The following is a 14,186-nucleotide window of genomic DNA, read 5'->3' as shown; positions in this document are numbered from 1 at the left end:
CTCCCTCTTCACTCGACTCCTGATTTTTATTTCTCAAGTTTTGCCCTTCTTAGAATTTACCTAGCCTGTACCTGAAATTACATCTTAAAGATCACTTATTGTTCTGTTAGTGTTTTCAGTCATTCACTCCCAGAGCATTTTGAGGAAATGTAGGGGAGTGAGAAACTTCCCATAAAAATCATAGGGAGATGGTGACGGAGTGTTTGTTACTGAGCTAGTAATCCAGAGGACATGGGTTCAAATTCCAGCATAACAGCTGGTCGAATTTAAATTCAATTAATAAAAACATCTAGAATTAAAAGTGGTTTCGTCATCACCGATAGATTCATTGTCAGTTGTTGTAAAAACCATTTAGATTTCACTAATGTTCTTTAGGGAAGAAAATCTGCCATATTTACCTGGTCTGGCTTACATGTCACTTCAGACTGTCAAGCTACTCAATTGTATCAAACTACTACAAAGTCTAAAAGGAATGAAACTAGACTGGCAATCAGCATTGACTTAGGTTCCAGGCACCGGAAGTGACGCGGCACATCCAACGCTATAGATTCTGCTTGTGCCAAAATTGGAAGAGCTATCCCACAAACTAATCAAGCAACCGTCCAAATAATTCTCACAAAATCATACATTACAGATAATGTCCCAGACATAACTATCATGGTGGGACAGAACAGTGGCACAGCAGTTAGCACTGCTGCTTCACAACACCTGGGACCTGGATTTCATTCTGGCTTGGATGACTGTGTGGAGATTACACGATCTTTTCATGTCTGTATGATGCTTCCTCTCGTAGTCCAAAGATATGCAGATAAAGTAGATTGGCCATGCAAAATTGTCCCTTAATGTCCAAAGATGTGTAGGTTAAGTGGATTAGCCATGAGAAATACATGAGGTTATGGGGATGAGGGATGGGCCTGATGTTCTTTCGGAGAGTCGGAGCAGACTTGAAGGGCGAAATGCTCCCCTTCTGCACTGTAGGTGTTCTATCACCATCCACCAAAGATGGCAGCACAGTGGTATAGAGTCAGCAGAATGTTACTTTAGGAGTTTTCAACACCAATTTTGGACCCATGAAGTCTCATGTCATCAGAAAAACGTGGAGTACTCCTCCATATTGAACATTACTTGGTGGAATAATTGTGGGTGGCAAGGGCATAAAATGATGTCTTATCACTAAACGTGGCTCAGTAGCAACACTACTGACCAAGCTGGCCCGGTCCTAAAGGACATAAAACCAACAAGAGGGTAAAATATATTTGACTTTGTCCTCATTAATCTACCTGTCACATATGCATCTGTCCGTGTCGGTATTGATAGTGACCACTGCACAGTCCTTGTAAAGATGAAGTACCATCCACCCAAGGGCGGCACAATAGTTAGCACTGATGCCTCGCAGTGCCAGGGATCCAAGTTCAATTTTGGCCTTGGATTCGTGTCTGTATGGAGTTTGCACATTCTTCCTGTGTCTGCTTGGATTTCCTCCAGGTGCTCCAGTTTCCTCCCACAGTCCAAAGATGTGCGGGTTAGATTGATTGGCCATGCTAAATTGCCCCTTGGTGTCAGGGGGACTAGCAGGGTAAATACATGGGGTTATGGGGATAGGGCCTGGGTAGGATTGTTGTGGATGCAGACTCGATGGGTCAAATAAACGCCTCCTGCACTGTAGGGATTCTGTGACCACTGTGCTAAACAGGATAGATTTTGAACAGATCTAGCAACTCAAAACTGGGCATCCATGAAGTGTTGTGGGCCATCAGCAGCAGCGGAATCCTATACAACCACTATCTGTAACCTCATGGCTTGTCACATACCTTACTGTTCCATTAACTTCAAGTTGGGGGTGCAGTGTTGGTAATCAACCCTGATGCAATGAAGAGTGCAAGAGGACATTGTCAGGAACCGTACCAAATGAGGTGTCAATCAGGTGAAGCTGCAACATAGGATCCCTTGCATGCCAAACAATGGAAAAGCATGCGATAGAGCTAAACAATCCCCCAACTCAACGGATCAGATGCAAGCTCTGCAAGACTGCCATATCCCGTTATAAATGGTGGTGGGCAATGAAACAACTAAGTGGAGAACGAGGCTCCACAAATCTCCATCCTCAATGATCAGGGCAAAAGACAAGACTGAAGCATTTGCAGCTGATTTGAGCCAGAAGTGTTAGGTGGATGATTCATCTCAGTCTCCTGCTAATGTCCCCAGCATCATTAGATGTCAGTTTTCAGCCAATTCAGTTAATTCTGTGATATCAAGGAATGGCTAAAGACCCAGAATACTGGAAAGATTATAGGCCCAGGCAACATCCCACCAATTGTCGTTTCTCTCTCTCTCTCTCTCTCTCTCTCTCTCTCTCTCTCTCTCTCTCTCTCTCTCTCTCTCTCTCTCCCCCCCCCCCCCCCTCCCTCCTTCCCCCAAGTTATCTGTGCTCCTCCAGAAGATTCCCTCATCTGGTTCATGTTTTACAAAGGCAGGTGTAAACTTTGCCAATCTGACTTCAGGCCCACAGTGGGTAGGAGCATACGGCAGACAAGCTCTTTAATTATAAATAAGTTTATTGGAATGAGGTTCCCAACCTTTCTGGACGGGAACCTCGTTATGCCACTGGCAGGGGTGCAGGAAGAATCAGAAAACAAGATCTCACCAGTGAGATTCTCATTTTCCAAGTTTCATGGGATTTGCGCCTGTGTTGCTGTTTGGTGAGCACAAAATCACAGCAATGATGTTTACATTTTAGATTGCTGATCTTTCATCTGAACTATGTTGATGCTTGATCTGTGTTCTGTTGCTATGGTGTTATTGTTTTACAGAATGAATCTGCTTTCTTTGTTTTAAGTACCTAATCTATCTGCAGATTTCTAACTGCCTCTATTTGATGATGCTGATGAGTGCACAATTGATAATCCAGTGAAAATGTTTTTCTTTTCACAGATTTGAATTTTGGAGGAACCCCAATGAAAAGGTAAATGTTTAACAAGGACTGGTTCAGGAAAATGGAATTTAAACTTGAAAGGAACAAGTGACAAAGGGATAGCAAGATGAACCAGGATTGGTCTTATTCAGAGCTCCAATTGTAGCTGCCCGGCAAACTTCTTAATTTAGTTTCTATTGTGACTGTTATTTTCCAACAATAGAAACTGCACCAGTTGTGTATTGAGTGAAAAGTATTTCAGCTACTTTACTGCAAGATAAGTCGAAAAGAAAAGTGTAAGGTGGAACTTGCCTATATAACATCTTCCAGGATATTGTTAACAGCAACAATGCTGGATTCTGCCTTACACCATTTGTGCTTTCACGTTTTGTGAACAATTCTCTTCCCTAATTCTAAATATTGCAGGTCTCCAATTTAATAGTGGGTCTACAGTTTTGCCTATTGTAAAGTTTGTCAATTCATCCTCGCTGATCTATAGAAATGTTTGGGTGTCAAATATATTGTCCTTTTGTAGGAACGTGGTTATCCAGGTTTACTGCCTTGCTAAGGAGCTGCTTTGATTATGGCTACAAATGCATCCAGGAACATCTTTGTAGAAAAATGGACAGTTACTGTTTTGGGAGCAACATCTCTGCTGATGTGAGAGTATTTTGTCAGTGGATATCTGACATGCATTGAGACTTGAGAACACGAATGTATGTGTAGATACATATATTTGAGGAATTCCAGGTTTTACTGGCACATTTACCTCTCCTGGTTCTACCCACCAGCGAACTTGGCTGTCTGGTTAATTAGTTTTGCCCCAGTGTACTGCAGAGTTGCCTGATTCAGGTTCTTTTCATTCAACTGTGGGATGTGAAAATAATTAGCAAGATAATTGTTTATTGTCCATCCATAAATGCCCTTGAGAAGGTGGAGGTAAACTACCTTGTTGAACTTTGGCAGTTCTTACAGTGCTGTTGGGCAAAGAGTTCCCAGCAACACGAAGGAATAGCAATATATTTTGAAGTTGTATATGTGACTTTGAGGGCACATGAAGGTGGTGGTGTTCCTGCATACCTGTCACTTTTATTCTTTTGGGTACGGGTTTGCAAGCTGCTGTCGAAGGACCTTTGGCTAATTGTTTCGTGCATCATGCACATGGTGTACACAGATCTACTATGCTCCAGTGATAGTGAATGTTTTAAGGTGGTCAATGGGCTGCCAAGTTGGCTGCAGTGACTTGGATGGTGACAAGCTTCTTGAGTGTTGGAGCTTCACTCATCCTGACAAATGGGGAGCAGTCTGTTGCCCTCCTGATGCATGCGTTTAAATGATAGACAGAGTGAGGTTGAATTATTTGCTGCAGAATTCCAAGCTTCTGATTGGCCTTGTGGTCACAGTATTTGAGAGGTTGGTCTAGTTGAGTTTCCGAACAATTATAACTCAGGATTTTAATAGTGGGGTTTCAGTGATGATGATGTCTTTTGAATGTCATGGGGAGATGACAATCTCCAACAAGGGAGTTTAATCATCATTTGGTGGTTGCATGGCACGAATATTACTTGCACTTTTCAGCCTAAGTCTTGATGCAAAGCAATTGGCATTCATCAGCAAACGTCCTCACTTGAAGTCAAAAGAGCCTCATGTGGACTGAATAAAGCAGTTAAATTAGCTTGGTGCATGGATTAGATATCAGTATCATACCATAATGCTAATGGTTTGGAGTTGAAGTTGCAGAGCTTCAGCAGTAGCAACTTCTCATTTGTTTTTGTAACCAGATGCTAGGTAATGCAGTCCAGCAGGTTTCATTCCCAATTTTATTTCCTTATCAAATATAGAATTGGAACCTAGAGTAAACCTGGTAAGATAATTAACACAAGGCAGTTTGCATTACAAGAACCACCTTGATCGAGTGAACCAGGCCCTATGCCATTTACCAGGCTTAATTGTCAGAAAGTCGAGTTGCAAAAACCCAGTCTGCAGGTGCAGCAGGTGATCAAGAAGGCGAGTGGAATGTTGGCCTTTTATGGTGAGGGGGATAGAATATAAAAGTAGGGAGGTCTTGCTGCAACTGTACAGGGTGCTGGTGAGGCCGCAGCTGGAGTAGTGTGCAGTTTTGGTCGCCGAACGTGCGGAAGGATATATTGGCCTTGGAGGGAGCGCAGAGGAGGTTCACTAGGCTGACACCGGAGATTTGGGGGTGGGGGTGGTTGGCCTATGAAGAGAGACTAAATAGACTGGGTCTGTACTTGTTGGAGTTTAGAAGGATGAGGGGGGATCTTATAGAGACGTATAAGATAATGAAGGATGGATAGGATAGAGGTAGAGAGATTCTTCCTGCTTAGAAAGGATAGCAGGACTAGAGAACACAGCCTCAAGATAAGGTGGGGGGCAGTTCAGATCAGAGTTGAGGAGGAACTTCTTCACTCAAAGGGAGGTGAATCTCTGGAATCCTATGCCCGTTGAAGTGGTGGAGGCTACCTCGTGAAATATATTTAAGTCACGGGTAGATAGGTTTCTGATAGGGGAATTAAGGGTTATGGGGAGAAAGCAGGAAAGTGGAACTGATCCACTTCAGATCAGCCATGATCTTATTGAATGGCGGGGCAGGCTCAAAGGGCTAGATGGCCTCCTCCTGCTCCTATTTCTTATGTTCTTAAATGACTTGATCCAAATAATCACATGAGGAAAACCCTGTGCCTGCTATAACTGCCTGCAGAGTGCACCAATAACATGTAGTGTATATTAAAGCCTTCTTCCCAGCAACTGTTTTCCCCTTTTAAAATCATAAATCCATCTTACTGCTTCATCCTGGATTTTGCACATTTGCTGGAGAAGGCCCTTCAATTCCTTAACTAAAAAATGCCCACAACAGGAAATGGTGTAAAGTGAAATGTGGCAACTGGCAGCTATTACGAAAATTCCATTCCAGGACCAGAAGGTATAACAAACGTTGTGATGTCAACTACTGACTAAAGTGAAAACCACCTCCCCTTTCTTTTCCTACAAAAGCTGAACTTTATATTTTATTGTGCCTTAGAACGGATCAGCAGTGGACCCAGAGTGGGGAAAGGAAATTGACAGGAGGAACAAACTGGCAGCCAAAAACCACTACATCAACATCTTGGAGTGCAGTGCCAATGAACGTCCCGCCAATGGTATGTTTAGAATGACATAAATGTAAGTTCTGTGAACTGAGATATTGATCACAGCTTGATTTACCTAGAATCAAGCAAGTGCATGTTGCCTGTTGCAATCTATAATTGGTACTTCACAACACAAACTATCTCTATTTGTATCATCTACTCAAAGCAAAATAATGCCCAAAGATATGACCTATGAGTTGAATACTTGCAGAATTGTTTTAATTTTGAGGCTGGCTTTCATGACTCATTGCTTATTTAAAGTCCACTGTTCATCCTGCTGCCATGTACCTTATACTTAGAAGGAGCAGGGAGTTACAGCAGTCACAAGACATATGAATGTCTATTATATAATTTTGCTGTTTTTTCCAGGCTATCTTTTAGTTTATTCCAGTATTATTGACTTTTATTCCTGCAAGCTTATGTGCATTGTTTACAGGTGTGCATTGTTTATGATCACTTCCCACAGAAGTAAAACTTGCAGACAACTGCTGATGCAGACTGGTTCAAAGGCCTACCTCATTTCTCTGGGGATTCATTCCAGTTATTTTAGGTGTTTAAGTACGCTGTCCAGCCCTCACCCCATGATCAACCCTCTTTCTCACCCACCCCCCTACAGCTGTTCTGACTCTCTCGGCCACTTGCATAGCATTGTAGCCACCATGGAAAAACCTCAGAGGAAGAAAAATAAACTTTAATAATATAACACAATTCTCACAATAATATAACACAATTATATTTAATAATATAACACAATTCTACACACTTGATAGTGAGGAAGAAACTTATTCATAAAACCCATTCAAAGTTTTTATATTTCAAGTGGTTGATCATTTATAAAAACAAATTTCAATCAGAGCCCATGTCAAAAAGGTGGTCTTGCCATAAACTCTTTAACCCATCAACTCTAGAACATCCTGCTGAGATCATTGTAGCTTTTGAACTGAGCCACGTATTTGTAATTACCTAATAATAGCCCTTGGGGAACTTTCAACATACTCCCTTTCTCTAACCTACACCTGTTAATGAAAGCAGTTCAGCAGTGTTAACTCTGGTCTAAAAGTTTCCCCCTGGCCTCCCTAAAATACCATGGTGCTTCCCACATTTAGCAATCTGCTGCTTGAGCAGGTTGCCTTTAAAAATAATGGAGGTGTATTTTCTCTGTTATCGCCCGAGGATGCATCCTTATTCTGCTCTTATTTCTCATGCATATGCTGTACCTTTGTAATGTGCTCAGAAAACAGCACTGGTTTTTGCATGTGCATCGTTCATGCCCAGCGCAGTCTCAATGCCATGTCCCTTGATCCTCCACGGTCTCCCAATGTGTCAGTCTACTTGTCTGACATCCAATTCTGGATGAACAGAAATTTCCTCCAACTAAGCCATCATCACTGTCCCCCACAATGAACTTACCTGCCACTAACTCCTCAGACTTTCTTTCTATAGCAACTGTGTGAGGCTGAACCAGTGCGTTTGCAAACTTTGTATAATATTTGACCCCAAAATGAGTTTCCAAGCACATATCGGCAGTACTGGTAAAACCACCCTACTTCAGTCCCTTAAGCCTGCTCTGTCATTTAACTAGATCATGGCTGATATACCACAAAATCATTTTTCAGCGTTATCTAGATATTGTTGGATGACATTAGTGTCTAGAAATCTGTAGATTATTGCTTTGAACATCATCTGTCTGATCTTCTACAGCCCTCAGTGTAGAGAATTTCAAGATTTACCCACTCTGACTAAAGATGTTCCACCTCATCCCCTAGTCCTCGACCTCCTCAACATAAATTTTCCCAGGAGAAATATCCTTCCTGTATCCACCTTGTTGAAATCTGGAAGAATTTTGTACACATCAATGAGATCATGTCAAATTCTTCTAAACTCTGGAGATAACAAGGCCAGTGCCTTCAATCTTATAGGACAACCCTACCATTTCAGGGATTAGTCTGGTGAACCTTTTTTGTATTCCCTTTATGGCCATTGTATCCTTTCTTGGTTAAGGAGAACAAAACTGCACACAATATTCCAGGTGTTGACTCACCAAGATTCTGTGCAACTAACTTCCTTACCCCTGTGCTCAAACCCCCTTTTTCAGTAAAAGCTACAGTACCATTTGCCTTCCTAATTGTTGTTGCACTTGCAAGATAACTTTCAGTGACTTATAAACAAGAATAGCAGGTCCTTTTGGACATCAAGACTTCCCAATCTTTTCCCATTTAAAGAATACTCTGCCTTTTTATCCACATCACATTTGATCTGCCATCTTCTTGCTTGCTCAGCCTGTCTAAATCCCCTTGAAGTCTCTTTGCATCCTCCTCAGAACTCATATTCCCACCAAATTTTGTGCCTTCAGCAAACTTGGAAATATTTCATTTGGTCTCCACATTCAAATGATTGATACAGATTATAAATAGCTAGGGCATAAGCACTCATCCTTATGGCAGTCACAGCCTGCCATTTGTTTATCCATACTGTTTTCAATCCATTAAACAATCCTAAATCAATGCCAATATATTACCCCAATCCCATGAGCTCTACTTTTTCTTGTGTGCAATTTTATCGAAAGCCTTCTAAAAATCCAAATACAACACATCCACTGGTTCTCTCTTAACTATCCTGTTATTAATATTCCCAGAAAACACCATCAGGTTTGTCAAATATAATATCTGTCATTAGTGGAGGTTGACTCTGCCCAACCTCATTATTTTCTAAGTGTCAGTTATTACATCCTGTAGAATCCCTACTACTGATGTCAGGCTAACAGGTCTGCCTGTTTTCTGTCTTTCCTTTCTTAAATAGTGCTTTTGCCAATGGTGGAAATCTATCGAATTTTGGAAGATGATCACCAATGCATCCACTACCCCTACAGGCCCCTTTTTCAACACTCAGATTATAGATCATCAGGTCCAGGCAATTGATTAACATCAGTCCCATTGATTTCTCTAGTACCATTGATTTCTGTAGCACTATTTCATTTACTAATACCAATTTATTTCAGTTCCTCAGTCTCACTAGTCCTTTGGCTCCCCCGTATTTCAGGGAAGTTTTTTATATCTTTTTCCGTGAAGACAGGCATAAAGTATTTTAGTTTCTCTGCCATTTCCTTATTACTCATTTATAAATTCTCTATTGTCTATAATGAGCCCATGTTTGTCTTTACTAGCCTATTTACTTTTTACATACCTGCAGATGTTTTTACAGTCTGTTTTTCTGATCCTCACTAGTTTATTTTCATATTCTATTTTCTCTCTCAATCAATTTCTCAGTTTTCCTTTGCAAATCATCTTGCCCTCATACCTATGTAATTTCCTTTGTTTGGATTAAAGACTGTAGTTTCAGAATGAGCTACATCATTTTCAAACCTCGTGTAAAATTCTTATGGTCGCTCTTTCCTAAAGGTTCCTTTCCAACAAGGTTATTAATTAACCTTTTTTCACCGCACACTAGTAGATCTAAAATAGTTTGTTCTCTAGTTGATTCCTCAACATACTGTTCTAGAAAACCATTGCGTATATTTTCCAAGTATTCATCCTCCTCAACATTAGTGCTACTTGGATTTATCCTATCTATATTGAAGTTTCCATTGATTTTTATCCTTGTTGCATGATCCTCTAATTTCCTGATTTGTACCATGCCCTGCCACTATAATTTGGTAGCCTGTAAACTCCTACCAAAGTTTGCTGCCCTTTGCTGTTTCTCCACCCAAACTGATTCTACATCTTGATCTTTCAATCTAAGACCCTCTCTCATTACGTACTGATCTCATTCTTTATTAATAGCGCAACCTCATCTTCCTTTTTGCTTGTCCTTCCAAAATGGCAAACACCCTTGGTAACCTTGCAACCACAACTTTGTGTAATAGCAATTAGATCTACCGGTTAGCCAATGTCTGCTGCAGCCATTGTTTTAGAATAGGTAATTACATTTTGATACCAGCATCTTGGGAACACCATTGACCAGAAACTGAACTGGACTAGCCTTTTAAAACTGTGGTTACAAGAGCAGATCAGAGGCTAGGAATCCTGTGGCAAGTAACTCACCTCCTGACCCCCAAAGCTTGTCCATCATCTCCAAGGCACGTTCAAGAATGTGATGGAATACATTTCCCTGGACTAGTGCAACTCCAACAAAACTTGTAGCTTGACTCCATCCAGGTCAAAGCACTCCATCCAGGTCAAAGCACCCCATCCACAAACATTCACTCACCCCACAACTGACCACAGGCAGCAAGAAGTATGGCAGGAACTCACCAAGCCTTCTGAGACAGCACCTTCCAAACCCAGTACCACCTTGAAGAACAAAGGCAGCAGACATGTGGGAGCACCATCACCTGTTCCAAGGTGCACTCCATCCTACATTGAAAATACATTGCTGTTACTTCATTGCTACTGGGTCAAAATCTTGGAACAACCCACTGACCCCTAACAGCACTCTGTACCTATGCCACATGGACAGTAGCAGTTCAAGAAGGCAGTTCACCAGCACATTCTCAGGGGCAATAAATACTGGCCTAGCCAGCAATGCCCACACTCCCAAATGATTTTTTTAAGAAATCTGATTGGAAACGTTTTCTAACTTTCAGGACGGTGTAAAGTCAACAAGAGATAGGGTCTTTCATGCTCCCTGGACAATTGAGCACTTTTAATTTCCATCGCATTTGGTGGAATACAAGCTGTATATAGTAACCGTTTGTCAGTCTGCTTTGCGTTATAGGGGGTTTCAGTTTTTAGATAACCTAGTCAGTAAAGTGCAAAACTGTGGACTGCACTTTACACTCTGTGCCTCTGCTAGATGTGTTTTTGGCAAGGAGGGGTGGGGGGAGGTGGGACATGAAATAGAATGGCTACCTACCTCACTTCCTGTTCAACTGCACCATCACAGCCTCCTCCCCATCTCCTTTGGTTGCTGCCCTATATCTTTTTCACAGATGAACATCCTAATGTAGGATAAAAACAAAGTGCTAAAAACCTCAACAAGTCTGGCAGCATCTGTTGAAAGAGAAACAGAGTTAACCTTTTGAGTCCATATGACTTTTCTTTCACAGAAGATTATATTGCACTAGAAACATGGGGATTCTATGGAAATGTTGGCCATGATTCTCCCATCGCGACCCACAACATTTCTGGCGGGTCGCAGTGGGAGATGCGCCTTGCCAGCCTTGTGCCTGGATTTGCGCATGTGCTGGGAACTCATGCACATCTCCTAGAACCGGCGAACAGTTGTTGGCCAGACCATGCTGGAAACCAGCGGGAAGAAAGGTAAGTAATTTGAATCTTTTTTTAAATGTATTTTAAATAATGTTTTAAGTATGATTATTGGGAACTTTCAGGTCCCGATTGAAACTCCCACCTAGCCAGGGTACTTCATTTGGACGGGGTTTAGACTGGCTCCCCCTGTTCAGGGAACTAGTGGGAGACCCTCCGGAATGAAGTGGGGGGGGACAGTCAGGGTCCCCAGAGATTGAGTGGCAGGTAGGTGATGCACACTGGCAGTGCCAGTCTGTGCCCCTGGCATTGCCCAATGGGCAAAGTTCCCAGGCCCAGGGGACACCATGGCACTGCCCACCAGGCATCAGGTAGTGCCAAGAGGGTGAAGCCTATTGTGGGCAGAGTCTTTGGGGTGATCAGTGGGGATGGGGGTCCCTGCTGCCACTCTGCAGACAGGATCAGCCTGTGATGGAGGGAGGGCAGCAATTAGGATGCCTGCCTCCTGGGGGGGTGCGGGGGCAGGGGGCTATGCATCAGGGTGCTTTGGGATGAGGAGCAGTCAGATTGACCAGGGAATTGTGGGGGCCGCGATCAGTCTGCAGTGGGACTGGAGGGGCAGCACTGCAGGGGTCCCAGGCTGGCCAGCGATTGAGATGGCCAACAAATGGGGAGTCTGACAGATCGGAACCCACTGCACATGTGCAGAGTTCCAGAACTGTCAAAGTCTGGATCCCCCTGGATTTTTAATGATATTCATGTCTGGGACCTTTGCAGCTCAGAGTGCGGATATTCAGGTGAGAAGCTGAACTGAGAAAACAGTTGGGTCTAGAACAGTTTTCCCACCAACCCAGCGCTTTTGGGAGAATCACAGCCGTTGTTTCCTTCTCAACAGATGCTGCCACCTGTTGTGTTTCCCCAGCACTAATTGGTTTTATTTCAGATCCCAGCATTTGCAGTATTTTGTGTTTATTTCCGTTAAAAAGGAACTTTTGTTCATGTTTGTACAATGTGTCTTCCCTCTTTTTGCTTGGCTGGGTTGCACTGTACATTCTTACCAGACTATCCTGGACAACAACCTATCATGTGCAACTGATAGTAATGAGTTATCAGAGTGAAACTTAGTTTACAATTAGCATCTATTCTAAGCCACTTGTAGAGGCACAAATGAAGTGTAATAATTTTTTAAAGCATTTTAATATAATACAAATCTCTGTGATCTTTTAGCAAATAATTAAAATATTATTGCAATGCAGATGCCTGCGCCAATGTCTTTCCCAGTGTCAACATCTCAAGTGCCTGTATATGGAATGGTGAGTACCTAATTTTTGTTTTTTCTATTATTCTCTCCTCTTCTGAAGGTGATCAGTTGTGCTTGATTATCGCCCCTAAGTTTCATCATTAGCCAAATTTGATTCTGTCTGTTCCTTGACTTCAAGCACAGATTAGTGAGAACCCATCTTTTTTCATTATTCTACTTGGTCACCGTCCCCTCATCATCCACTCTGAAGGACATTGAGGCTAACAGTACGGCTTGGCTGAAGTCAGATTCAACCTAGGATCTCCATGATCCGCAAACCTTAGTATTCGGTGGCACAGTGATTAGCACTGCTGCCTCACAGCGCCAGGGACTCGGGTTCAATTCCTGGCTTGGGTGATTGCCTGTGTGGAGTTTGCATGTTCTCCCTATGTCTGGGTGCTCAGGTTTCCTCCCACAGTCTGAAAGATGTGCTGGTTAGGTGCATTGGACATACTAAATTCTGTGTACCCAAACAGATGCCAGAGTGTGGAGACTAGGGGATTTTCACAGTAACTTCATTACAGTGTTAATGTAAACCTACTCGTGACACTAATAGATAGACTTTAACACATTGCACCATGCAGTGATTTTACCCACTAAACCATGTTGAACATATGTTCAACTTTTGAGGGAAATATTTCGACTAATCTGCCATTTTGTAGTTATAAATATATGTTCACAAGAAGAATTATACTGCCTAGGACTGCATCTTGAATCTAGACAGAATTATCTTTATTCTCCTTTCTGCTATTCCCCACTTTCTCTCTAAACTGCACTTGAGAGAAAAAAAAATACTTTTAGCAGACTTAACCTTGTTTCAAAGGATTGAATTGAGGTTGCAAGATAGACCATAAGCATTCCTGATGTGGAAAGTGGGAATGTAACTAGTGTGTTTATTCAATATGGGACAGTGGGATGGTCATCAATCCACAGAACAGTTCCTGTAATCTCCTTTTTTAGCAATATTGGATAATCAAAGTATTTTCAAATTTTGCTCATTATACATTTCTGAAACTAACTGAAACTGAGAATTTTCACAGTATTAGTGGAAGTTCCATAATGGAAAGCACTGGTGGGCTGTAAACGTCAATTTAGGAGTTTTACTGTGGTTAGACTTAAAGTGGTTTTAAGTACAGCACTAGTATCATAAACACGCTGTCACTCCTGGAGCTCTTGGTGCAGGGAGTAACTTTGGCTCCCTTTTGTTTATCTGGTACCTCACTGCTACTGCTGTATAAGGTAACTTTTAGTACTAAGAAAGCAGACTCTGTTGAATTTTCATTAATGCTTTGCACTGTTGAACTTATTTTGCAGCCTTGTATAAAATAAAATTGGCTAAACTAGAAGTCACTATATTTGTTGACAGTAAAAATAAATCACATTCCTTGAACATGTTATTCATTGTGTAAAAGTTGGATTGATATATCACCACTTGTTTAGGCTTTTATTGATTAATTTTGGCTTATTAATGTCACTTATACAGGTACCTGCAGGGGGAACAATGCCTGTAGTAGCACAGCACCCAATGATGTATCCTCAACCTGTAATGAGGGCAACCAACCCTTTTGCGCCAGTTAATGGAGCTCAGGTAAACATTCACTTGAACTATTAATTTTATACAA

General features: G+C 41.9%; 1 protein-coding gene across 15 annotated transcripts in view; it reads left to right on the top strand.

Moving 5' to 3' along the window:
- The window catches only part of LOC145342171 (phosphatidylinositol-binding clathrin assembly protein), a 167,996-nt gene that overhangs the window by 148,693 nt on the left and 5,117 nt on the right, over positions 1 to 14,186 (top strand). For all 15 annotated transcript variants that reach the window (XM_080187486.1, XM_080187478.1, XM_080187480.1 and 12 more), the window contains 4 exons: positions 2,932 to 2,962; positions 5,955 to 6,072; positions 12,521 to 12,577; positions 14,048 to 14,152. In XM_080187486.1, the coding sequence (XP_080043612.1) occupies positions 2,932 to 2,962; positions 5,955 to 6,072; positions 12,521 to 12,577; positions 14,048 to 14,152 (311 nt within the window). The remainder of the gene's footprint in view (positions 1 to 2,931; positions 2,963 to 5,954; positions 6,073 to 12,520; positions 12,578 to 14,047; positions 14,153 to 14,186) is intronic.

Source organism: Carcharhinus amblyrhynchos, chromosome 4 (genome assembly GCF_965287045.1).
Source record: "Carcharhinus amblyrhynchos chromosome 4, sCarAmb.v2.hapA, whole genome shotgun sequence".
NCBI lineage: Eukaryota > Metazoa > Chordata > Chondrichthyes > Carcharhiniformes > Carcharhinidae > Carcharhinus > Carcharhinus amblyrhynchos.
Note: the sequence above shows the minus strand (reverse complement) of the source record. Positions and strands in the feature narration are given on the sequence as shown.